This window comes from Sturnus vulgaris, chromosome 5, assembly GCF_052056855.1.
Source record: "Sturnus vulgaris isolate bStuVul1 chromosome 5, bStuVul1.hap1, whole genome shotgun sequence".
In the NCBI taxonomy this organism is placed as follows: Eukaryota; Metazoa; Chordata; class Aves; order Passeriformes; family Sturnidae; genus Sturnus; species Sturnus vulgaris.
The window spans coordinates 4,785,804-4,810,283 of record NC_142247.1 but is presented as its reverse complement, the minus strand read 5'-3'; the positions used below and the strand labels follow the sequence as shown (position 1 = coordinate 4,810,283).

Genomic DNA, 24,480 nt, shown 5'->3' with positions numbered 1-24,480 from the left:
CAGCCCACTTTTCAGGTGGGGCTGACACCTGCAGCATCTCACTGCCACACAGATTCGGTTTCCTGCTGGGCAAATCCAGATCTGAGTTGGCTTTCCAAAGCATGAGGTTTAATTACCAGTACCTGCCTTCCAGCAGCAGCCAGCAAGCTCCCAATCTGATTGCTGGTTAGTCTCTAAGCACTGGTGAGAGTAAGGCACCTGCTTTCAGCTTTCTCCAGACATGCTTCAAGGGCTGGAGTCCCCAGAGTGCAAGCATGCCCGAGGTCCAGGTGACACAGGAGGTTCCCAGGTGTACCCCTAGTACCACTAGTGTCCCTGGAGCTATTTGGGAGCAGATTTTAAGCGTGGCAGATTCTCCCTCACCCCCTTCTTCCCAGCTATCTTCCCCGCCACAGGGATGTTTGAGTGACACGGGGTGTGCTATGTCACTGTGATATGCTCAGCACAGCAACAAGGAGCACAAGGCCCTGGGAAGCAGAAGGTGAGAGCTGTCACAGACACCAGCCATGGGATTTCTGCTGGGAAGATTGCAGGACTTGAGTAACAGCAGTACCTATCCACTGCAGGGTGTTCCCTCAGGTCTTTTCTACCCAGCCAGTGTTGCCCATCTAAATTAAAACAAATTAGGCTACATTAAACCAGAGTAGCCCACTTTGAAGCATGATTACTCCAGCTTAAAGACCATTTGGGTAATAAGTGGACATAGTCACATTGATGAAAGCGTGCCTGTGCCTGCAGGCTGTTTTGATAAATGTAGTTTTAAAAAACTGATCATTTTTCTGTCAGTGAAACTGCAAGGGACTCATAAGGGACTGGAAAGATTTAGCTCTGTTGCTTCTAATCCATCAAAAACACTGTGAGCAGTAACATCATGTTCAACTAAGCTCAAACTTGATCCTGATGGACTTAATATAAATTAAAATTAGTGTGAATGGAACATAAATAGAGGTGTCCTCACATACTTTGGAAGATTTAACTGAAATAACATACTCTGTGAAAGCAATTTGACATTAAAGTAAATGTGTCCCTAGATCTAGTTACATCGGTGTACCTAAAAATCTTACGATTTCTTCTCTCTTTATTAAGAGGCTTATGCTAATAAAAGCTATGAGGTAGATGCTTTAAATCAGCATAAGCACAGTTATACTGATGGAGCTTATGCCACTTCCCAATAGAACCTGCAACGCTTTCATACAGGGAGAAGCCTTATTGCACAGCTGTGTTTGACCTCAAAAGCACAGGAGTGTGGGAAAAATGTGACAGATGCAGAGGAAAAAGAGGACAGATTTGGGTATGAGATGCAAATGAGGGTTTCTCACAGAGGCAGTATAACCACAGTGCTCCATCATGATAAGTACACAGGCCTTGGGGAAAAGAAGAGCAAAGGGCTGGCTCCTCTGTGAAGTGCTACACAGGGACAACAACGTCATTTATTACCTCATCAGAAGGGACAGAGCCTTCTCTGAGAGGGGAAATATCTCCAGCCTGCAGCCTTGCTGCCTGGCTGTGTGATGCACACAACCAGAACCAGCCCCTGTCGCAGCAATCGAGTTTCACACACCCCCACCCTCCAGGGAAATTGCATTTATTGATAGGACTGGACGGTGGGAAATTGCTTTGCCATCGCTCAATGTATCCAACGTCAGCTTGCCCAAGGGACTCTGCCCAGAACAACCAGAAGGTGCTGCTGACACCTCTGCTCACAGTCACTAAAACATCCTTCCTTCCAGAGAGGAAAAATTTTTGGAAAGTTTTTACCAAGATTACTAATTACCTCTACTTATAGTATAAGTCCAAACCTCGTGAACTAAAAACGCTGACTGCAACACATTTACCCACCAGCCTCTGTCACAATGTCACAGTAGCAATGTCATTAAAGCAAAACCTACCAAAGCACAATTCTCCCCCTACCAAAGCACAAAACACCCACATCCACATGGAGACAGTGATTGAGGCATTCTGAACCTCCAATTTTCCAAAAGGGATCATCCCCCTTTCTTCTGATGAAGCCTCACAGGGGCCCCAAAGCCAAACAGCAAAGGTTTTGCTGCTGCCTCCCTTGACCATAGAAACAGGAAAGTGAGACTGAGCTCAAAAACTCCCAGATGCAAGGAAAATGCTACCCCCTGTCTTGTACTGCAAAAGAGGCTGGAGTGGGGGTCATATTAAAAAAACTTTAGGCACCAAATAACTTTTGAAATCTGATTCTTTCATAAAAGAAAAAAAATTACTTCCTGTTATTTTCAGCTTAAACACTGTAAAATGAATATTCTGAAAAGTGTTCAAATATCCTCCACCCAGAGGTTCTGAAAAAACTAACTGTGCCTGACCACACTGCTTGCCTATGTGGAGACAGACTCCCATGCTTGGGGTCCTGGACAAGGCAGTTTATGGGACAGGACAACTGGAGGCTGCTCCAGAGCCTCTGTTTTACTTGGCTGGTAATTTATGCTTTAGCTAAGGTGTAAAGCAGGCGTAAACTGAGCCCTGCAAAAGCATTTTTGGCGCGGGAGAACCCAGTGTTGTTGATGAGAGATAGACACACAGGAGGCAGGATGGCATGGAGCATGAAGAGAGAACCCCACCACCATCTCCCTGTTCCTTGACTGATGTATCACACCAAGGGGAGCCACAGCCACCCAGTCTGTCTGGGGAATTATTACCCATGTTAGGTTGCAATACAGGATGTGCCCAAAAGTGTGTATTCTATCACCATCCATTGAAACCAGGTGAGGCAGTGATCCTCATCTCTGTGGGAGATCTCTTCTGTTAATGTTCCAGCTGTTAAACCAGCTGGGGCAGTGTTCTTTATCTTTTCCACAACCCATCCTTCCTCCAGGAGATATCTCCTGTTAATGGGCCATTGAGTCCCACTGCATGACTGATAAAATTACATCATCCCATTGGGAGATGCCCTACCCAGGGGGAGGAGCCAAACGTTTCCTACCTAGATAAAAATCTGAGATTCGGAACATCAGGGCAGCCTTTTCCCACTGGATTCCAGAGGAAAAACCAGACCTTTCCACATCATCAATGGACCTTTGGAGGAAAACTGCACCCTTTAACTAAACCACATCTGTCACTGCAGGAGGATGCAGCCACCATTTAATGGGAGCCAGGTTGTATTCTGACTCTGTCAGTGTTTTTGGGTTTGTTGTAATGTTGTATTTCTATCTTAATTTTCCTAGTAAAGAACTGTTATTCCTACTCCCATATCTTTGCCTGAGAGCTCCCTTAATTTCAAAATCATAATAATTTGGAGGGAGGGGGTTTACATTCTCCATTTTAAAAAGAGGGTCCTGCCTTTCTTGGCAGACACCTGTCCTTCAAACCAAGGCATTACCTCATCCAAATGCACTGCACAAAAAACTAACGCTGCCTGGGCATGATTTCCACAAAGTTCTGAGCCCCAGCACCAGGCCAGTTCCCATTGCTAGGCTGCCTCCCACCATCCCAGCTAATCCAGGGTTACTGATTTGCACTGCTGTGCACTGATGGGATTTCTCTTCAGCAGCTTCTGGGCCCACATGCATGCTGCTTAGAGCATTCCAGCATAGAGTTCTGCTTCTGGAGAGCTTGATCAAAAAACCCTCATTCAAGCTCTCAGGTCATCCTCACTTCAAAGCTAGAACGTGGGGAGGAAGCTCATGTTGCAGTGATGGCCCTTCTCCAGGATATGTGAAAGTGACAGGTTGCTTTTATTCTTGAGGGAGGGTTTATTTCTCCATGAGAAAAATAAGCTTATTTCATGTCCTGCTGAAATATGAGGTCCAGAAAGGCACCAGATGGCCTGTAATTCCCATCCTCCTCCAGAGACCACTATCGACACCATGCTACAACAAAAGCTGCACACTCGATAAAGCATGTTTTGGAAAAGTTTAGTGGCCACTGGAAAATAATGATTGAGTGTAAGCACGCCTCTGGTCCAAACCAGCCATCCTAGTCCAGAGCTCCCATCCTGGCTGTAACCCAGGCTGGGCAGGAAACTATTTTACAGCCAGTAAAAAAACCAAAACAAAACAGGAGAAAAGAATCAAAAAGCCATTAGCCATTTAGCAGAATGGTCTTGGCATGTCACCAAAACCAAGACAGGATGGAATTGCCCACAACAGGCTTTGCACAGACATTGAAAGCACTTCTCCCTGGGAATCCCTTTCCTTTCCACAAAGCTTTCCAAGCTCAGGCTTGACAAACCAGAACAGACAGCTCTGAAAATACACGTCCTCCTTTGTAGTTGTGGGTCAGGGATTCAAACCAGAGGCAGGATCATGCTCCACAAGCAGTTGAGGGGGAAGGGCTTATTGTGGGTTTAAAAAATAACCCAAAGCAAAACAACCTCTGCACTGTCCATCCATGCACATTTCTTCTCTTCCCGTGGCAGGTTCAGGAGTGAAGGAGTTTCCCTTTAATACCTCAAGTTTATTCCTGCTACCCTGCACAAGGAACTGGATAGCAGCAGATGCACATCTCCTCAGCCTCTCAAGTCTTAAATTTTAATCTTTAATTTTTGAAATAAGTTATTATTTTAGCTTCTCCTTTGGTGAACATTACTCCCCTCTTACCCCATTCAAACACAATTTAGCTAATTTGTAAGAGGTTAACACACACAAGCACATGCAACCTGATAAAGCAAAGGACTGCAAGACCCGATGTGCTCTATATGCCCTCATGACTGCTGACTGTCTCTTTCCCAGCCCTCATTTGCTGTGCAACTAAGTCATTTGGCTCATGTCTCTTATTTCTACCTGTGCAAGGTCCACCTCTCTTCAAGATGGGGAAAGCACCTGAGCAAACCCCTCTTGCCACACACCAGGGAAGCAAAATCTCAGGGAAGTCCCCAGGTTCCAGCACAAACCACACAGCCACTGCAGAATACCCATAACTCACACAACACAAACACAGCCTAAGATCTGAGAAACCCCTGCTCTTCTAAGAGATTTCATTTCCTCCAGGTCAGTCCCTACCACCCTTTTTCGTCTTCCAGCTCTTGGCAAACTGCAATACCTGCACAGGGGATATCAAGAGCTTTGCCCAGGATGGAGCTGTGGTTCCAGTGCTTGGTAGTTAACCCCTGCACTAGGGCTATGGTGGGCATGGCTTCTCTCCTGCCCAAAAGCTAAGGTGAGGGTGGGAGGGAGGGCATGGTGCACCTCACCTCCAGCTCATTGGAAGCTACAGCAGGTCACTGTCCTTTGCCCGAGTGCTACCAGGATCACCTGAGACAGAAGAATATTTGAGAGCAAGAAGAATTCCCACTGAAATTCTCCTTCCCCAAAAAACTATGTTGAGGGTTGGAGTTGCAAAAGTTGAAAATATCCTGGTGATATTTGACTGTTTTATCTTTTTCCAAATTTTGTCCAGTACAAGTTTTCAATGACCATTTCCTTCCTTTTTTTGCCATTTGTCACTGTCAAAGGAAGAAGGAAGTGAAGGCTGAAGTAGGGGGGAACGGGAGTAACAGGATGGGGAAGGAATAGACAAGACCTTTTGGCTTGATTTCTTCTTTAACACTCTGTTCCTGTCTTTTCCTTCTGGAGAGAGGGGTGAAAATGGCCTTTTTATGAAGAAAAAAAAACAACAAAACCAACCAAAAAACAAAACCAGAACAACAAACTGGAAACCCAGAAGTGGCAGTTAGGTGTTTACAGGTGTATATACTTTCTTCTGTATACAGTGTTTTAATTCCAGCTGTGAGGAGCAGCACAGTATGAAAACCTCATACCTTCTCTTGCTTCAAATGCATCGTGTCTTGCATTTTATCAAGAATTACAGGGGAAAAAAAAATAAATGTCTACCTCCTCTCCCTACCAACCCTCCAGTAATGTATTCCTGGTGGTGTGCAGAACAGGAGCAGTTTTCCATCAGACTCAGAGGTCTCCAGAGGTGCCCAGTTCCAGGGGTTGAGAGAGACCTGTCAGATCTGTCACATGCATGCAGCAATGCCTGAGACATTTGTATAAATATAACAAACCACTACTCAGTCTCTAATTGTGCTGAGGGTTGCACAGCAAAAGACAGCCCCTGATGGCATTCCCCCCTCTCCCCCCAGCTGGGTGTATGTGGTGTTTTAGTTTTTAAAGGAAAGGGAATTAAATTACACTAGGCCACTGAGCTTTGACTTAAAATTCCTGAAACTTTGTCAATTCCATCTGGATTAATTTTCTGATGCTGGAAATTTTATGATTGCTTTCAATGGGCACAGCAATACCTCCTCTAGCTTTATAAAAAGAAGTTGCTTCTTGGCAGAGTAGGGATGCTATTGGATATTGGATTATGTATAAGTAGGAAGAACGAGTTCATGCAGTCAATAACACAGCACCATATTTGTGTTCCAAACTGAAGAGGTATTTGTTTCTATCTAGGATTTTTGCAGTGTCACTCAACTGCCTCAGAAAAACTAGTGAACACATCTGCATGACTTCTCTGACAGCACAACACTACCTCACATCTTAAAGGCATGGCAGCAGGAGCAGAGGGGCTAAATGTCCTACTAAGGCTTGTACAAGAATCAAGATTGGCAGGGCTGCTTCCCCCATCAAATTATGAGCAACATAATTTGATGGGAGGGAGAGGAAAAATCACCAAACTGCTTCCCCTGAGGCCTGACTGCAAACCTCTGGGTGCTAAGCTCTTCCCACAGCTATTTGCAGGATGACATTCAGCTCTTCAAAAAAAAATACAATAAATGGTGTCTTATGTGGTGCTGCAATCCTTTGCAGGGAATGTGAATGAGGTTTCCCAGCTTTCTCCATCTTCCACAGTAAAACATCTCAAATGATAATGTCCCAAAGAGGTACAAATTCTGATATTTGACTTTCAGCGTTCGTTTTACCAGCAGTTTGTAGTTTTTAGTTTTTAAAGGAAAGGAAATGAAACGGAGAAAAGATTGCCCTATGCTAATTCTCCAGTTAAACTGAGAGCAAACTGCAGCAGATAAGGTTCCCATAGCAATTGGAATAGGTAGCGAGCTGCACAGATGAGTCCTGATTTCCATGCTTACTTTCAGTGCTGGTCGTTTATCTCCACACAGCACAGGGAAAAGCAATTACTTGGAACAAGGAAAGGAGCCTGTGGCATCTGTGATTCATTTTGAAGGCCATCCCCTGGCGTGGTTGGATGCACCAATATTGCAGCACAGCCATGCACCAGCGCATGTACCCTCGGCCACAGCACAGCGCCCGGCTGTGTCCTGCCACTGGCTTTTCTGATGGGTTTAGCTGTGAATTTTTGATAGGCATTGAAGCAGCATTTGGCAGGAGCTTTACAGCCCCAGCCTCCACAGGACAGAGACATCTGGCACTGCACCAAACCCGCCATCAGAGCACATTTCCTCCCACCCATTGCCTCGCATTTTTGAGTACCCAGGCAACAACTAACCTCTAATTCGACACAATCTGCTTCCAATGAACCTATATTACCTATTAATTTTGCTTTTTCTTGCCTGAACTGATGATTATTGTGCCTGATTATGTCTTCTTATCCCCTGAGCAGTCATCCACAGCAAAGCCAAGGGAGTGCAATCATTCTCCCACCCTCTTCCCAAAGCTACTCTGCAGAACAGGATCAGGCCCATCAGCTCCTTCAATAATTCCTCTACAAAATGCCCCAGCATTGCAGTTAAATTTGTGGGCGTGCAGTCCTCAGGGTCTCATTTTCCCAGCTGTGCTGCAGCTCTTTTTCTTTTTCTTGCCAACTGCTCTGGGACTTTTTTTGCACTCTATGAATTTTCTGAAAAAATTGTCAAATATTCATTGGTTTCACTCTTGGATGTGTTTTCACTGGGCCATGTAGTTTTGACCAAGAGCAAGTCCCCTAGATAGCCATTCTTCACCCCCTTTTCCAGACTGATACTGCCTTGAGATCAATCATCAACAACTAGGATTGCATCGAGCACCGTGTCATTCCTTTCCCTTCCAGTGACAGCTGAAGCTGTAACCACGGACACTGCAGCCTCCTTTTGTCATTGGCTATGATATGTTCCTGCCTCTCTCTCCCTTGTACAGAGGTGACCTAGTAATGCACTTTCCTTTGTCATCCTCCAGCTTCTTATGTACCTCTGAACCAGCTTACTTATTTCCTGGGATAATGCCCCATCGTTCCATGCTTTTGCATTCCTAACTTGGCTCCTTCACATCTTTAATCTCTGCTCTCTCTCACCACCCTCGCCACTGTGGTTTCTTTTCCTCCTCCCAACATGAATGCACTTTTTTTTCTCCTTTTTTTCTACAGTGTTGTTTTACTCTTCCCAACCGGTGTCAGTACTGAAGAGCACTTCTGACAAAAGCATACTGCAGCCTCCACAGCTGCTGGCAGAAAGAGTTGTCCCCAGGGTGTAAAAGAAATGCTGTTTCCAGTGGGTGCAACCAGCCGGCTGGAAGGAGAGGAATTGTCCCAGATGCTTCCGTCACAGACGTGAAGGAGAGAAGGGAAAAGAAACCACTCTGGGAAGGAGAGAGCAAGTCAGTCTGGGTTTGAAGGAAACATCCCAGGTGCCTTAGAAGTGAGTTTCTCTCTCTGTGATGCTGAGCATCTCCTGGACTGGAGGAGTCCATCCCTCACGCCTCAGATCGGACGGCTTTGCCCCGTGTTTCCTCTTCGGCTGCGGCAGATCCTCCGCCGGGGCAATCAGCTGCATCAGCCGCTGCGGGGAGGAAGTCACTGTTAATTAACCTGATGAACAAACTGACAGCCAATAGTGACCCACAATCATTGCTGGGGGCAAAGGCATCTAGAGAGCCAAAGTCCCAGCTCCCTCTTCCTCTCCTCCCAAACGGCTGTGAAATAGAGAAGGAGAGCAGGTTCACTGCAGCTGCTCTCAGTGACAATTATTCTGCCTCTGAGCTCAAGTCTGGGCTGTGCACTGATAATCTGATGTACAGCACTTCTCACAGACCTGCTACTGTGAGGGAAGATGCCAGCAAATAGCACCACACACGTTTTCCACGGCAATGGAAAAAAACAACATAAAACTGTTTCTTTTCCTATACCAAGCAGCTTTCCATTGATTTTGGTGGGAGCAGTGAAGACTTTCAAATGGGCTGATCATCAGCTGCTGGGCACCTGCTATGATCCAAAAGAGGGTGGTAGGCAATACCTACCTCAGTGGCATTTCCCAGGTAAAGCAGTCCCTCTGCAGACTGGCTCCTGCCCCAAACCATCCTCAGCTGCCCTCTTGCAGTCAGCCAGACTGTGATGGTGAAGGCAGGGCTTGTGAGGCAGCTGCCTGCCCTTAGCTCCTTCTGTCCTCTGCAATGCAGGGTGCTACAGGCTGTCCCACACACGTATGCAGTGTTGGGACAACTTCGGGGAGTTCATTCTTAAATAAAAATATCTTTGAGCTCTTCACTAAAAAGTGCTGGCTCACAGGGACTCTGCAGTGAATTTCTGGTCTTTTTAAATCCCACTTTTAAGCCTCTCTGGTGCCACATGACCTTCTGAGCTCCTGGTTTCCTCCCCCTTTCCTGCAGCTGATGTCCTGCTACCTGTCCTCCATGGGACAGCCTATCATTTCCCAGCTGAAACCTGACTTTCACAGTTACTAACTTTTTCCATCACAAGCTGTTCAGGACAGTGCATGCTCACTCCCATGCAGAGTGCATCACAAGCAGAGCAGGCAATTCATCCACAACTTGGATTTGTTTTAGTGCTCCCACTCCTTGTGAAGTGCCTGCCAAAATCACAGACTTCGTTCATTTATTCAAAACTATTTGCACCCTGTTTTCCAAAATTGGCCTTGGTCTGCAGCTGCTCTGTGGGTACTTCACTGTGAGTTTTTAGTCTTTAGAGCTTGAGCTGTCTTCATCAGGGATATTAGGAAACATTTGTGTTTCTTGGTCAGTCAAGTGTAACGAGAGGAAACAGTTTGTAGCAGTGACTGATCATAATTACCAATTACAAACTTGCTTTCAGTGAATGGTTTGCAATATTCAAAGACTTTTCCTGGAAACATCTGTGTCTGGAAATTAATTCACTACAATTCTGGAGTGTGACTGGAAAAAAAAGTATATTTTGAGAAATTTTGTTTTAAAAACAAGCACAACTATCTTAGAAGTTATTTCATGGCTGGCTTTGATTCTGCCCTGAATTTAGCAGCCAATTCTTTCCCACACACCTAAACGGCATCTTGGGAAATTTCTTCATACTAATGTAGCTGAGGAGCCCCTGGAAATTTCAATTAATATCATGTAAACCAGGACAAATAGAAAACCCCTCGATCTGGAATGGGCCAAATCAGTTCCTCAGGTGTGCTCTACAATGAGCATTAACACTATTCCCAACAGCATTTCAGCCCAAGGGCTTGAAGCAGTTTACCCCTGGTGAGAGATATTGTTTGTTTAACAGGCAGGACATGTGGGCAATTACTTCTCTGACAGCTCCAAGCCCCCATTTAGACAGCAAAAGCTTCTGAGCTGTGGGGACTCAGACATGTCAGCCACAGATTCACCTTCCCTGGGACAATGGAACAAATAAAGACTTCCTGTACCCAGCTCATCCCTGGATGTGTGGGCAATGCAGGGTCCTCCTCTCCACGATCCTACAATGAGAGTGTCACATCTACACCACAGCCACAGGGATGCTCCCATCCCCTGTTCACCGGCTCCCTCTGCCCACTCCACCTCCAACCAGCTGCAGTGAGGATGGGGAAGGACTGGAAGAGAAATTGTGTAGTAATGTGGATGTACTGTACATCACTCAGATCCTTCTTCACAGGTTGGGTGAGGTGTCACTTCCATGATAACATCTCCCTAGATAGAGCTTTTCCAATGACAAATATGTCTACAGTGAAGAGGACAGGCTCAGGCATGGCACAGGGTAAACTTTTACAGCTCTGTGAGCAGGTCCTCTCTAATAACTATGGGTAATTTCTTTTTTTGAAAATAACATGGTCCTGACCCAGGACTACAAGGGACAAGAAGTAAAGGCAAAAAACAGATCCCAGTTTTGCACTTGGTTTGCATTGGTATCAGCCTGGGAGCTGTGCTGAGACCCTCCAAGCTCTCCAAATTGCCCACAAAAGCTACAGAACATTCTGGGGAAGGGCGACTCTCACCAGCCCTTGCCTTCTCAGAGGAGAAATGTGCCATGTCCATCCTCCCTGGGGTCCATTCTGAACCACGTGGAGGAGCAACAGCAACACAACCAGTGACCACAATCCCAGTACCTGTTTCAGGGGTCCTTTGGTTTTCAGGAGGATGAAGATGGCATAGAGAGGAATACAGACCATGGAGGAGAGTGCCATCAGCCAGCCTAGCATGTAGCCCCAGGGTGGGTACTCGTAGGAATTGTTGTATTTCAAGGGTGTGTACTTGATCAGGGAAAACAGGAAGACGCCCTGGGGAACACAAAACACAAACATAAGGAGAGCCAAGGGGCAGCCAAGCCCAGCAGCCTGGCCAGCCTGCAAGGACTGGCTGCTCTGCAAGGTGCCAGAGTGTTCTGTCTTGCATGAGCCATCAGGGACCTTGCTGGCTGCAGTGAGCAGAGCCTGGTGTGTGCTGGCTGCACAAGGAGTTCTCAGCCAGGCATTTCTGCAGTGTAAAGCCTTCAGGCTTCTGAAGAGTTCAACATAAGCAAAGTTGGCAGCAGCTTTGAGGGTCCAGCAACATTGAGACAGCAATTTATTCATATCAAAGACAAGAATTGTTGTTTTGCCTGGCAGAAACACTCCAGAAGAGCCACACAGGCACAGATTTTGCCCTCCTGGGGCTCTCTAGCTACAAAGCTTTCAGACAATTTGGTCTGGTTCGAAAATTTCTCAGATCTTCAAGTCCTGCTGAAGCCTGGGGACAAAGGACTAGGAATCTTTTGTAAGCTGTAGCTATAGATATCATCTGTATTCCCACTGAGGTCAAAGAAAACAACCCTCCACATCAGATACAAGAACAGAATTTGGCTAAGAAAAAATGTCAAAGTCAGTGGAGCAAGACTGGACATAAATTCAAAACAGGCAAAAACTTGCCTGAATTTGGGTGCATTTTATTTAAACACAGTTACAGAAGTTTTGGAAGAGATTTAATAACATAGAAAGCAAATGGCTATAGATATTTCTGAACCTTGGGAAGTCCTAGGAACAGAGACTGAAGCAAGTATTTCAGAACAGGGTAATTTTCACTGGTCTTCTATTTATAGGTAATTTGACCAAACTTCTCCAGGCTTTGAGGATACACTTCCTTTTGCCTTCTCAATAAACAGTTGGCTTTTCAGGCTCAATTAATTTTCCAGGCAAAACACAAGGCTTTACAAAGGAAATAAATAGCTACCTCAGCTACGGACAAGCTTCTGCTTCTCCATAGCAGTTGGAAAAATTTACAGCAGCACTTTGGAGACAAATCAGCCTTTCCTACTGAGAATTTGGGGACTCAGAGTGACAGGTCATGATGTTATAATTGCACTTACCAAGCACAGACCCGGGGTGAACACCAGCCAGCAGATCTTGATCAAGGGCCACGGCCGGAAACCAATCATGTCCTCAATGTTGTCATAGAAGCGATTGGCACCTTGGTCACCAACCAGCACAGAGACAAAGTCAGAGGTCAGATTGCTTTTGTTTCCTTCAAGGACTATTTACATCAGATCCCAAACTTTCTTTATCCTTGGTGTTTACTTCTGGTGAAAACATGGCTAGCCTAATATTAGAGCAGCAGGTGATAGGGTTTTCTGGCATTGAAAAGGCCCATCTGTGGCTAAATAGAGATGGAGGGTTTAATTTTAACCCTGAAAGATGAAGAGAGGTGCCTGGTTTACACAGCAGCAAGGGAAAGCTCTTGCAGGTTAAGCATATTGTGTGAGTCCAGAGTGCTAAAAGGAACAAAGAGAGTGGGGAGCACCTAACAAAACCTTCTCTTTGTAAATAAACATGCTGGTATACCAGGGAAGTCATGTCAAGAATCACCACTGAATTGGACAGGACCCCGTCATCTCAAGAGCCTGTCTTCCACAGAATATTTTATTATTGACATAAACTCAGAAAACCTGGCAATTAAAACTCTTCTGAAAGACAAACCTTCCATCTGCAAGTGCTGCTGTACTGTCCACTGAGCTGTCTGGTGGGGTCTGATCCCCTCCTTCTCTTCTCATTAGTTTCAGTTACTGGATTGTTTTGTTAACAGTGTGGGAGACCCACCTAAATTTCATGGTGCCCTGGAATGGGATATATTTCAGAAAAGTACCTAAAAGTCCTGCCACCAGTGAGACTCTAACCATTGACTCTTCCCAACCCAAAGCACAAACTTATGCAATGGCATAGAGGAGACAACAAAGTGCAGACGGATTTCAGCAGACCTTGCAATAAACTCTGGGATGTCTTCAAGTATCAGGAGCATAATGTTGGCCAGAAAGAGATTTAAAATGAAGAAAAATCAAAAAGTAATTTATAAGGTGCCCTAGGATCTTTCTAACCAGATTTACCAGACTGCCTCAGGCAAAATAAGACAACAGGATTAGACAAAAAACTTGACTTAGTCTATCCAGAAAAAGGGTTACCAGTTAAGCAACTCTGGGATGAAATAATACCATATTTGTCTTATTAAAGCTTTATCTTGGTGCTTAGCTGATAAAGAAGGATTCTGCTTTTGGGGATGTTCATCCATCTGTGAACTCATGGGCAGGCCACAGTTCCCAGTTGCAAAAGTGATAAGGTTTTGCTTCTTTATATCTCAACACCACAAGTCTGGAGTAGGCAAGATATGTACCTAGAGAACTGGCCACACTTGTGAGTGCTTGAGGTTTGGTGAGTTTCATTTTGCTTTGTGATTTTTATGTGTCAGAATTAAATTCTCATAATACATTTCCCTTAAACATAGTAATTCTGCAAAAGCACATTATGCATGGTTTTGGGTTTTTTTTGTAATTCTTTGCATTATTTTCTATAGCCCATGACTAATGCTTGCAGAAAATCTTTTTTAAACCCAGCTTTTTGAAGTATTTGGGGGAGGGGGGAAGGGGGAGGATAGTTCTTTGAACACCTCTTGGTGTTGAGTTGGCAAGTGAACAAGTAGCCTCAAGCAAAGACAAGCAGCTGTGGTATATCAAGGGACATGCAGCCTTGTGTGGGAGCCCAGCCTACACCAGAGAACTTCCAAGCTGTAAATATCATGAGGACTCAGATAGTGTTTCTGAAAATATATTGGGGATGAAAGGAGATGGTATACAAAATTAATTTTGCCAAAAAGCCAAGATTTTCCACAGGGTGAAAAAAAGAGACATATAGATCATGTGAATTGCAGTTTAGAATATGAACACAGCAGTGTCTTCCACAGAAACACACTGTCATATCAGATATATGACAGATAAATTATTTCATAATATAACTTCATGGCGGATAAAGTTTCCCTGCCAATTTGGATCCAGGATCTAGTCAAAGGGACATATCAATTAAAGAAATACAAAAATGCCAAACAAAAATAAGAACACACACACATCCATCCTCCAAGAAGAAAAAAAAACCCACAACTTATGCTGTTAATTATGATGTGCCTCCACCTGTCCTTGTCCCTTTTCTCTGCAGGACATCCACCAGGTCCTAAATTTCCATGGCCACTGTGGCAGTCAGTGAGTGATGTGATGATACACAAGGGGGACTGACAAGAACATCCTCAGAGAGTACAGGAACAGCAGGTTTTACATATTCTACATTTCACAGACAGATGAAAAAGTAATCAAGCTTAAGAAGTCATCAGTTTAACCACTCAACACTGGCTTTTTGAGCAAGTTAGAAGCTGGAGAACAAATACTGGAGCAATGTCCCCTTCCTTCCCAGCACATCAGAAGGATTAGATAAAGCTCCTGCAGAGAAAACCATAAAATTTTCCCAAATAGATTTTTGTTGGAGTAAACAAAGATGTTTGCTTTTATCTCCAATATTCCAAAACAAGGAAGAATGGGATGCAGTCACTGGACAGTTAACTATGAATGCTGCTACCACTTCCCTGTGCTCATCAAAATGGTTGCATGCTCCTCTGACAAATCATTTAGCCATGTAAATTCCCAGGAATAAATTTCACATGAACCTAACTAGAGATTTGTTTACATCCTTATCTCTTGTCCTTACAGAGCCCTTCTCATTTTACACAGCTTATAAAAACAGTAAACAAGACCCAAATTAAAAGGGACAAAGATTAAATTTTACTTTCACCATATTCAAAAAACAGCGAGTTTCACAATTCTGCTAGCTTGGAATCCATTAAAAAAAATCTCTGTCTTTTCTCCCAAGTTACATTTATTTGCATTCATCTATATCAAATTTCACCCATAACATTGCAATAGGTGATGACTGTGGCTCCATGCCACAGTACCAAGCTTGTATCTGCTCCCTCTCTGTCTCAAACCTGTAGCACCAACACCTGCACTCTGCTGTGCAAAGAGCCAGCAACAGAGGCATGGTGGCACCACAACTGCACATCCTCTGGGTACCAGGCACACAGAGCAGGCCCTGTATGGCCCACGAAGAAGAATGTAAGGCTGATCACAGCCAGTGAACCTGAGAGCATTCAGCACACAGAGCCAGAGCAAACCCAACAGGCAGGATCCAGGCAGGATCAGGCTGCCATGCCACGCTGCATATGAGCAACAGAACCAGAGAAAGATTTATCACTGCACAACATGGGTTTACCCCAGGGCCACCCACGGGTACCCTCTGGCATCAGTTTGCTCTAGCTGTGTAGAATCCTAATGATTTCAGCCCTGGCTCTCCTGTAGTAATGGAGGCCCTTGCTTTCTCCTGGAACAGCTAATCATAATGTGCATGCTGTGACTGCCTGGAAAATATCCTCTGCAGCCCATTTCGGTGGCACCACGTTGTGAATCTCAGTGTTCAAACCCCATGCCTGCTTCTAGAAGGGCTGCCTGTCCTAAAGTGGAAAGGAGAGTAGAGAAGAGGTGGAGGGACACCAGAATCCCTCCAGCACTCTCCTCTAGGGAACATGATGTAAGTCCAATGCTGTGCAATCCTTCCAGAGGCAGGGAGCAGTAGGGAGGAAATCCTCAGGTCTTTGGGAGAGCAGCTGCCTGGCAGCAGGGGGAAGCTGCCAAGTGGTGGGTGGTTGGCATATGTGCTGGGAGAGGGGAAACTCAGAACACATATTTGTGTTAGCAGAAATGTTGTAATTCTTCACAGTGTAAGCAAGAGTCTCAGCCCTGCCAATTCCAGGATTGGGGAAAGAAACCCCTTTAATCAGCACTAGTCACTTTTTTTCCCCACTGTAACACCTCACCTTGGTCCTCTGACTACCTCTGACTATTTTGGACCAGAATCATCCTAATGGATGCAAAGCAGAATATCAAGAGGCACGCCGTGTGGAGTGCCACAAATGAACCCATGGTGGTGAGGAAAAGGGCCATTTCTCTGTCCCCAACTATTCCATCTCCCTTTGAGGCTGCTGGGGCAGCATCACCTCTCCTGTTACTCACTGCCTGCCATTGCTTCTCTCCATGGGTCATCAGAAAAGGTATGTTGCCTGTGTGACTGTAAAAATGGCATTAAACATCAAAGCATAATTCAGTTTAATAAATCAACCTAGAATGGTGATCCCCGTGTTGTCACAGATGGATGGGGATCTCCATGTCCCTTTAAATCCCAAAAGGACTGGGCAGAAGGTGAAAAATTAAAATCTGGCCAGGGCCTGTTACTGCAAGATGTCAGGTAAGCTTCCCTTGAAGGACATCTTTCTAAAATAAGTCTCTCTTACAGATCTACTCTTGCATTCCCTGGAGCCCAAGACCAAGCAGCTGGATTGGTTACCCTTCCACTAAGAGAGGAGTTTATCCAAAGTAGCAGTTGGCTCCTGCTATACATAAAGCATTTGGAGAAACTGGTGAGCCCTTGATCAGCAACTGCACAACAGCCAATGCAACATCTATAAAACCAAAGCACCAAAAGGAGCACATAGGGACTGACTGCCCATAACAGGGCAAAGGTGGCAACAAATAGAATTGGCAGATGGCAGATTCAAACAAGGAAAAGAGACTGACTCCTCACAACATCTGAGAAAGCCATGGAACCCCTTGCTGCAGCATTTTGTGGATGACAAATGCTTAGCCAAGTCAACTGGAAAAAAAATAACAGAAGAGAAATAGATTTCACTTCTGGCATTGGAAATTCCTGGGCAACAAGGTGAGCATTGCATCTGGTTCTAGGACTCCCAGAACAAGAAAGACGTGGAGCTGTGAGTCCAGAGAAGGACCATGAGAACTAAGAGAGGGCTGAAGCACCTGTCCTGTGAAGACAGACTAAGAGAGTTTGGGCAGTCCAGTCTGGAAAAATGAACGCTCCAGGGAGACCTTGTTCCAACTTTTCAATACACAAAGGGGGCTTATAGTGACATGACAAGGGCTAGCAGCTGTAAACTGAAAGAAGAGAGGTTTAGAGTGGATACAAGGAAGAAATTTTGACTCTGAAGATCCTGAGAAGCCGGAACCTGTTGCCCAGAGAGGCTGTGAGTGCACTACCATTGCAAACGTTCAAAGCCAGGTTGGACAGGGCTTTGAGCAATTTGGTCAATTGGGAAATGGCCAAGAGGGTGGACTAGATGACCTTTAAAGGTTTCTTCCAAACCAAACCATTCTATGGTTCAGTTATAAGTTTTGAAAACCTGGAAGAACATTCACAGAAAGTATCACTCCTCATTTTTCTTCTATTGCATTCCTTCATGAGAATCCACTTCTGACCATTGAGACCCAACATGATGCTATGTTTACAATCTTTCCCTGAGGTTATGATGGCAGTGTTGCTTGAAGTAGTTGGGACCAGCAGATGTGTGACTGTGGGATGTTGAGGTCTGGTCTAAGCTGGCATCTACTACAGCTGTGCACAATACTTAGAGGTATAAGGCTTGTGTAGTTCCACAAAGAAACGAGAGGGAGCAGCTGCTCTGCATCACACACAGGATGCTTTGCCCAAAACCCATCAGCCTTGACACAAACTTCAACGAGAAGAACCAAAGCCTTTGCCAGGAAGAGATCTCCCATAGGATATCAGAGGAGACTCTTCTTACTGCACAGACTAACAGGCAGTTGTTTTCCTCCTGATAGTTCATGAAACTCAGTTTTATCCTGCTCCTGAGTGGTTTAGTTACAGACTTCACTGAGAGCCAAGGCAGTTCCCTCCTATTTCTTTTCTGAGTGCCATCACAGCCTGGGCAAATAAGAAGCAGGAATCCTCGCAGAAGTAACACATACCAAGTTTGCATCCCAGAATTTTGTGTTAAATTAACTGGCAGGACTAAACTAAATGCACAGTGTAAGCAGACAGGGACAAGCACCAAAGAACAGCAGTCACTCCTCTATATCTGATTTTCTAATTCAAAGGGCAGATGGGAAGAACAGCAAGGTAATTCAATATGAGGTACCTACAGAGAAGGAAAAAACATTCCTAGTCTAAATGTGGAGCAATTAAGAAATGTTGCAAGGAAACACAGTGAAAACTAGACAAGAAAGAACATAATTGCAGCACTTCTTTGCCCCCTGAGGATCTTTTCTATCCACTCTCACTTCTCAACCCCCCATTCTTGCCTTGATAAAGGACAAGACAGATTTTTGTCCTCCACTTACCATACACCCATCCTATACAGATGACTTCAAAAATAGCCAGGAAGAGCAGGCATGTGCCACTGGCAGCATAGTAGTCAAAGAGCTGGAAGATGTACATGCCACCCTGTTGAAGAGGTAGAGAAAACAGAGCCATGGCAAGATTGTTCCATGTCAGGGAAAAATGAATGGGGCAAGCAGAACAGCAGCAGAAGCACTGAACCTAGATCAGGTGGGAGAAGAGCCTTCTCTTGGGGCTGCCCTCATTCTGTTCCAAAAACACAGTCAAGCCTGGTGGCAGGAGAGTTTTTCATGCCCATTTTATGATACTGTTGGCCTAGGCTGGCTTCTTTGTGCATAAGAGCAGGAGCTGGTTTGTTTGGTTGTTTTAAAACTGTTAGGGAGTTCCCAAAATCATTTTTGAAAGACCATGTAATGCAGAACTTCATACCCAAAACATTGTGATCTTGAGCAAGGATATTCAGATACCTCATTTTACCTTCATCCAACCTTACATACTGCACAAGTTCCAAGTTCTGCAATGGCAGGGGTATGTGGCTTTCCTGCTGCCTCTGACTTGGAGCTGAGCCCCGCACAGTTGCCATCAGCTACCTGTACAGGCCCATGGATAATTTTCACGTGATTTCTCCAAGAGAAAGTGTCCCTAGGTCAAGAAGATGCTTTCAAACAATGCTGAAGGGCTCTAGACACAGTGTCACACACATTGATTAAAGTAGGTGTTGCCTTCAGCAGATCCTTAGCCAGGGTCCTGCTGGAGGATCATTCATCTGTGCCTCGGATTTAACAGGAATCAGCTGTCACTACAGAGCTCATGGAGGCATCACAGGAGTGCTAAGACCCTCACCCAAGCTTGTGGTACACACAGAGCACAGCACAGCACCATGCAGGAAGAGGTGCAGCTTTTAGCTGCAGAGCAGTGCAAACACTGTGTGCATGGCATCACACCAGCACAGCTCTGCTCCTCCTAGTTCCGGGATCACAGACTTCCCATGGGCTCCAGCAGGGTTATGGCACAGCCATTACCCCCCAGGCTCCTCTCCTGCTGCTCTGCTTTGTGTGGAAAGCAGCCAGCAAATGATCGCTGCCCTTAGAGGAGCTTGTTTTCAAACTGCTCGTCTTGTTTTAGCTCCCAGGTCTGGTATTTGCACAAAACCATGTGTCAGGCAGCCTCTCTGGGCTGTGGGACCAGGATCTCTGGAAGGCTCAGTGATGCAGTGAGTGGACCAGTGTCACACGGAGCCAAAGCAGCACTGGCTGTGAGAGACACCAGCTAATGCATTAGAAATGAGACACAATTAACAGCATTGAAGACAAGCTTGCTGCCTCTGCCCAGACCTCCAGAGCTGTGTAGCAGGGGTTTGGTGCTCAGCTGTACAACCCAGCTACTCCTTACTCACCTCAGTGACCAGCAATAAGCCCAGCAGGTAGCCTATGACTGCAATGGCCAGGATCAGCAGCTCCCGACGTCCCTTCTTCCGAAACACTCCTGGGAACATGTCAATAATAGCTGTCACCATGCTTTCCACACAGACAAACTGCAGAAGAAAACAGGTCAGAGAAATCAGCGTCTCTCCCTTCCCAAGCACGCACTTCCTCTCACTGTCCTTTTAGTCCTCCCACCACTCAAATCCTTATTTTTTCATTTTTTCTTTTCATCTGTCTTGCTTCCACCAAAGGCCAGCAGAAACAGAGGAAAAAGACCTGATTATCCAGGCACAGGGGCTGAGGTGTAACAGAGCAAAACACCTGCCCAGTGGACATGCAGGACACCTCTGCTCCCCTTGTGCCAGCAGCAGAGTTGCACACTGAATTCCACAGGGTTTGTTCCTGGCATAACAGGGGCATGGGATGTAAAACATGGGCACACCTGTGAGAAGAGGACACAGGGATTGTTCTGGTGGGATGCAGCTGGGAGAAAATCAATTCCCCATCCCAGATTGCCCTGTTCTGTGCTGGGTCTCATTCTGCAGGCTGCACAGTTTTGGGGGGATGTAGCTGGGTCATCCTCACACACACAGGGAGAAGATGCCAGCTCACATAACCACTGGCCTGCCATTGGCCCCAGCTCTGAGCTTCCACAGTGTCAAAGTGCTGCATACAATGTAGAGAACATATTTAAGGTACCAGCAAAGCACAGACCCACCTTATCCTTTCCAATGACTGTGGGGAATGCTCAGGGTGGGGACAGGCACCTGCCTGTTAGATGAGCAGGGGGGTTTGTTGTACCTGGCTGTCAAGTCCCAAGAAGATCAGCATGAGGAAGAAGAGGCAGGACCAGAGCTGAGACACAGGCATCATTGTTACTGCTGTTGGATACGCTATGAAAGCCAGGCCAGGACCTGCCAACAGACCACAGGATGACCACGTGTGTCCCTCACACCACCACCTGCAGCACAGAGTAAGTTCACATACTTCTTCAAAGCTCCTATTGCCACAGCTCCTTGCCCACCCTCAGCTGAAAGCTGTGTTGAGGAGTACTGGTCCTGCAGACACCCATAGTAATAGAGGATGTAAAGAATATTCTGGGTTTCACCTCAGAAGAGTGCCCTCCCCTTCAGGCTGTTCCTGAATGTTTTCCCTTGGTTCTGAAGTCTCCCAGAAAAACGTACCTGATTCGGCCACTTCTGAAATAGGTACACCCTGCTCTCGAGCCATGAAGCCCAGCACAGAGAAAATGGCAAAGCCAGCAACAAAGCTGGTAGCACTGTTCAGGGAGCAGAGAATGATGCAGTCCCTGCAGGAAGGAGACCAGAGAGAAATGGGGATTTCCTGCTGTAGAATGGATCCTCTTAGGATCATGTTTGTGCTCAGCTTCCCGAGCTAGACAGCACTACCAAGAAACAGCAATGTAGTTCTTGAACCCCTCAGAAGTAAAAAGCTCAGAGCAGAGCCAAGGGTTCAAGACTTATAGGACTATACATGGCACAGCAGGGGAATGGGGCACAACCACAGCACATAGCAGTAAAAAAATGACAAGAGTCCAGAGAATAGGAAAAAACAACAGAGAAAACGAGAAAAGAGGTTGCAAAAGGAAACTTGAAGAAGGAGTAGTATCTGAAACAAGAAGACACACAGGTTCAGCAGGTCTAGTAAAACAAGGGTAATAGGATAATAAAAATCCTCAATGACAAGGGCAGTCTTTACTCTGTCTTTATCAGCTATGCTCAGATGGAGGCTGGGATGTGCTATGCTACTTGTCCTGAAACTTCTGTGCACTTGGTCCTTGTGAAAATTGGGTAGCACTCTGGGCTGGAAGCCCCACACCCCTGGATCTTGCCTGGGCAGCTGCCAGAGTTGACCCACAGCATCAGCTGCTATGGGGCAGGCACTGTGCCCACATCTGGTACACCCAGAGCTAAGCTGCCAGCACCACACCTAAGAAATTAGAGGAAGGTGTCAGCACATCATTTCCTTAGTGACTGAAATGTTTTGGGAGAGCCAGGAAAAAGTATTAACTGCTCAACCAATAGCCATGGCAGCACCTATAGGAGAACAGAAGGAGCAGTGATTGATGTCTCCCAAGCACAATTCCGTTTTACCATCTGTGCTGGAGCAATATGTGAAAGAATAGCAAAGTCCCTGCTTCTCAGGGCTCTGTAGAGGGTGTCAAAAATGGTCATGATGACTCCACTGAGCTCCATGTCAGGTCATGGATAAAATGAATCTGTAATCCAAGGGCAAGGAGAAGGCCAGACAGACTTGATTAATCTCCTTGATGGGATCAGAAGGCCACTGGCAGTACATTACTCTGATGGTAGTAAAGCACTGGAGACAGGGGGCCCAGGCATCATCTTTGTACCACCTCCCCTGCCTAGCAAGTGATGGCAGAGCTGGCCATGTAACCCCTGCCCACTCACTCTGTCAAAATAGACTGTGCTGTCTACACAGTGGCTGGAGACACTCTCCATTTTCATTCCTCCCCCTCCTCCAGTCTCTCATTTCCACACTGACTCGTGCAGGAGAGCACTATTAAAGCCATTTTCTGGACTCCTCTCTTTCCTCAGCCATTCTCCATCCCTGTGCTGAGTCCTCTGCAGCTTCTGCACTCTGAGCAGCTTGTTAGTCACAGCAGCACGACCCAAGGTCTCCCCCAGGGACAGAGCCTGTCTCTGATGCAGCTCTGTGATATCTGAGAAAATTTCCACAAGGAAATGAGGAGACCAGGCTCTTCCTACCTGTAACAGTTGTTGGTGTATTTGTTGTAGCTGCCCAGAGCTGTCAGGCACCCCTCACAGATGGCATAAGAGAAGAGGATTTGAGTGCCTGCATCCATCCAGACCTGGAACAGAGAAGGTCAGTCTCCAGACCTGGCAATAAAATAAACAAATGGCTGTGCCCTGTCAACAATAACTCCTCCAGTCATGGAGAACAAACCCTGTGAGACAGAAAGGGGATCTACAGTGAATGAAGAGTCTGGGATACTATCTGGGAAAACTGAGCTATAGAACTGGAAACTCTTTAGGAAAATGCTCTAGAGGAGACCATATTTTCACATCCCACTCAAGGTGACACCATTTCTCCACCCCACACCTTTGCATTTAGGGTAGAGTGACATCCCTGATAGCATGGCTCCATCTGAAGCTTTCACTACAGATGTCTGTGGTCCCTATATGGATGGCCCAGATGATTAATCTTCTTGCAGAGCCACTGTTGAGTCACCCCAAATGAGAGTGTGATCAACAATCTGTGTACTCCCTTCCCTGCTCCCAGATCTAGTTTCCCACCTCTCTGAGGCCACAGTGCACAGTGAAGGGCAGAATATTGCTGGGATGAGAGATTGCAGACCAGTGGGGTATCACACACCCAGGTTCCCCTTTGCTCTGGCATTCCACGGGGAAAGCTGAGTGGGGTTTCTCATCACTGCTCCAGCCCTCTCCTCCATGGAGAGCTGAACTGTGGGCTGAGCTGCAGCTCTGCTCTCACACAGTCCCAGGGAAAGCCCTGAGCTGGGAGTTTTAGGTAGGCAAGGAAACAGCCCACCTTTCTGATGGTCTCCAGGTTCCCCACTTTTTCCCCTAAGCAGCCTCCAGGTGCAAACATCCAGGCAGTTGGAATTTGGTAGCCTTCAAAGAATCCCAGCCCAGGCACTGCTGCCTGAGTTCACACTGATTTCTCACACATAGGCATGTACACAGGAGCCCTTCAGACACACATCTCACATGAAGCAAAGCCCTGCCTTCTGCCTCATCTCAGCAGCAGGATCTCACTGAGGGTTTCCCCGAGCTCCAATGACTGGCAGCAGGGATTGACCCTTTGGCCAGCCCCTGCCCTAGGCAGGTGGGACCAGCCCCCAGGACAAGTGAAGGGAACCCAGCTGGTCACAGCCCACGTTATATGCATGCCTTTGGTCTCTGCAAGCACAGGGACCCCACATGTCCTGGGAGAGCCCTGATGGAGCCAAAATGCTAACCAGGCCAGAAAAAAAATTAAAAGTGATAGATTATATAACCCGTCCCTTAATTATCTGCATTTAACAGCCAGAAAAACTATCTGTTACATGCTAAATATTTTATATACTCTTCTGGTTTTGCTGAGCCCATGAGTGGAAATGACCTAATATACCCACATGCTGCAGACCACGAGCAAAAAGAATGCACTATGTAGGGGGGCTAGACCCCTCTCAGAAGTTTTAAGCATCCTGGTTCCCTGACCTCCTTTCATAGATGACAGCTAGATGCTCAGCTCCAAAGGCCAGAGCATTGAGAACATTCTTGTGGCCAGCATTTCCTTGACACCACCCCTCACCTGTGGGTCTGCCAGCCTGGAGATGTCTGGCTTCAGGTAGAAGATGATCCCTTCAGCAGCCCCTGGCAGCATCACCCCTCGAACCAGCAGGATGAGGAGCATCACATATGGGAAGGTGGCAGTGAAGTAAACGACCTGCAGGGGCAGGGAAACAAGAGGAGAGAGGGTCAGCAGGGAAGGGGACAAGCATCA

At 46.2% G+C, this 24,480-nt stretch overlaps 1 protein-coding gene across 3 annotated transcripts in view; it reads right to left on the bottom strand.

Annotated features, from left to right (window-relative positions):
* Positions 1-4,484: 4,484 nt before the first annotated feature.
* Positions 4,485-24,480, bottom strand: part of SLC6A12 (solute carrier family 6 member 12) — a 45,532-nt gene continuing 25,536 nt past the window's right edge. For all 3 annotated transcript variants that reach the window (XM_088164658.1, XM_088164659.1, XM_014869981.2), the window contains 9 exons: positions 24,289-24,423; positions 22,719-22,822; positions 21,153-21,277; positions 20,770-20,882; positions 19,941-20,078; positions 18,547-18,649; positions 12,397-12,497; positions 11,162-11,332; positions 4,485-8,641 (listed from right to left, as the gene is read on the bottom strand). In XM_088164658.1, coding sequence (XP_088020784.1) covers positions 8,495-8,641; positions 11,162-11,332; positions 12,397-12,497; positions 18,547-18,649; positions 19,941-20,078; positions 20,770-20,882; positions 21,153-21,277; positions 22,719-22,822; positions 24,289-24,423 — 1,137 coding nt within the window. In that variant the 3' untranslated portion in view covers positions 4,485-8,494. The remainder of the gene's footprint in view (positions 8,642-11,161; positions 11,333-12,396; positions 12,498-18,546; positions 18,650-19,940; positions 20,079-20,769; positions 20,883-21,152; positions 21,278-22,718; positions 22,823-24,288; positions 24,424-24,480) is intronic.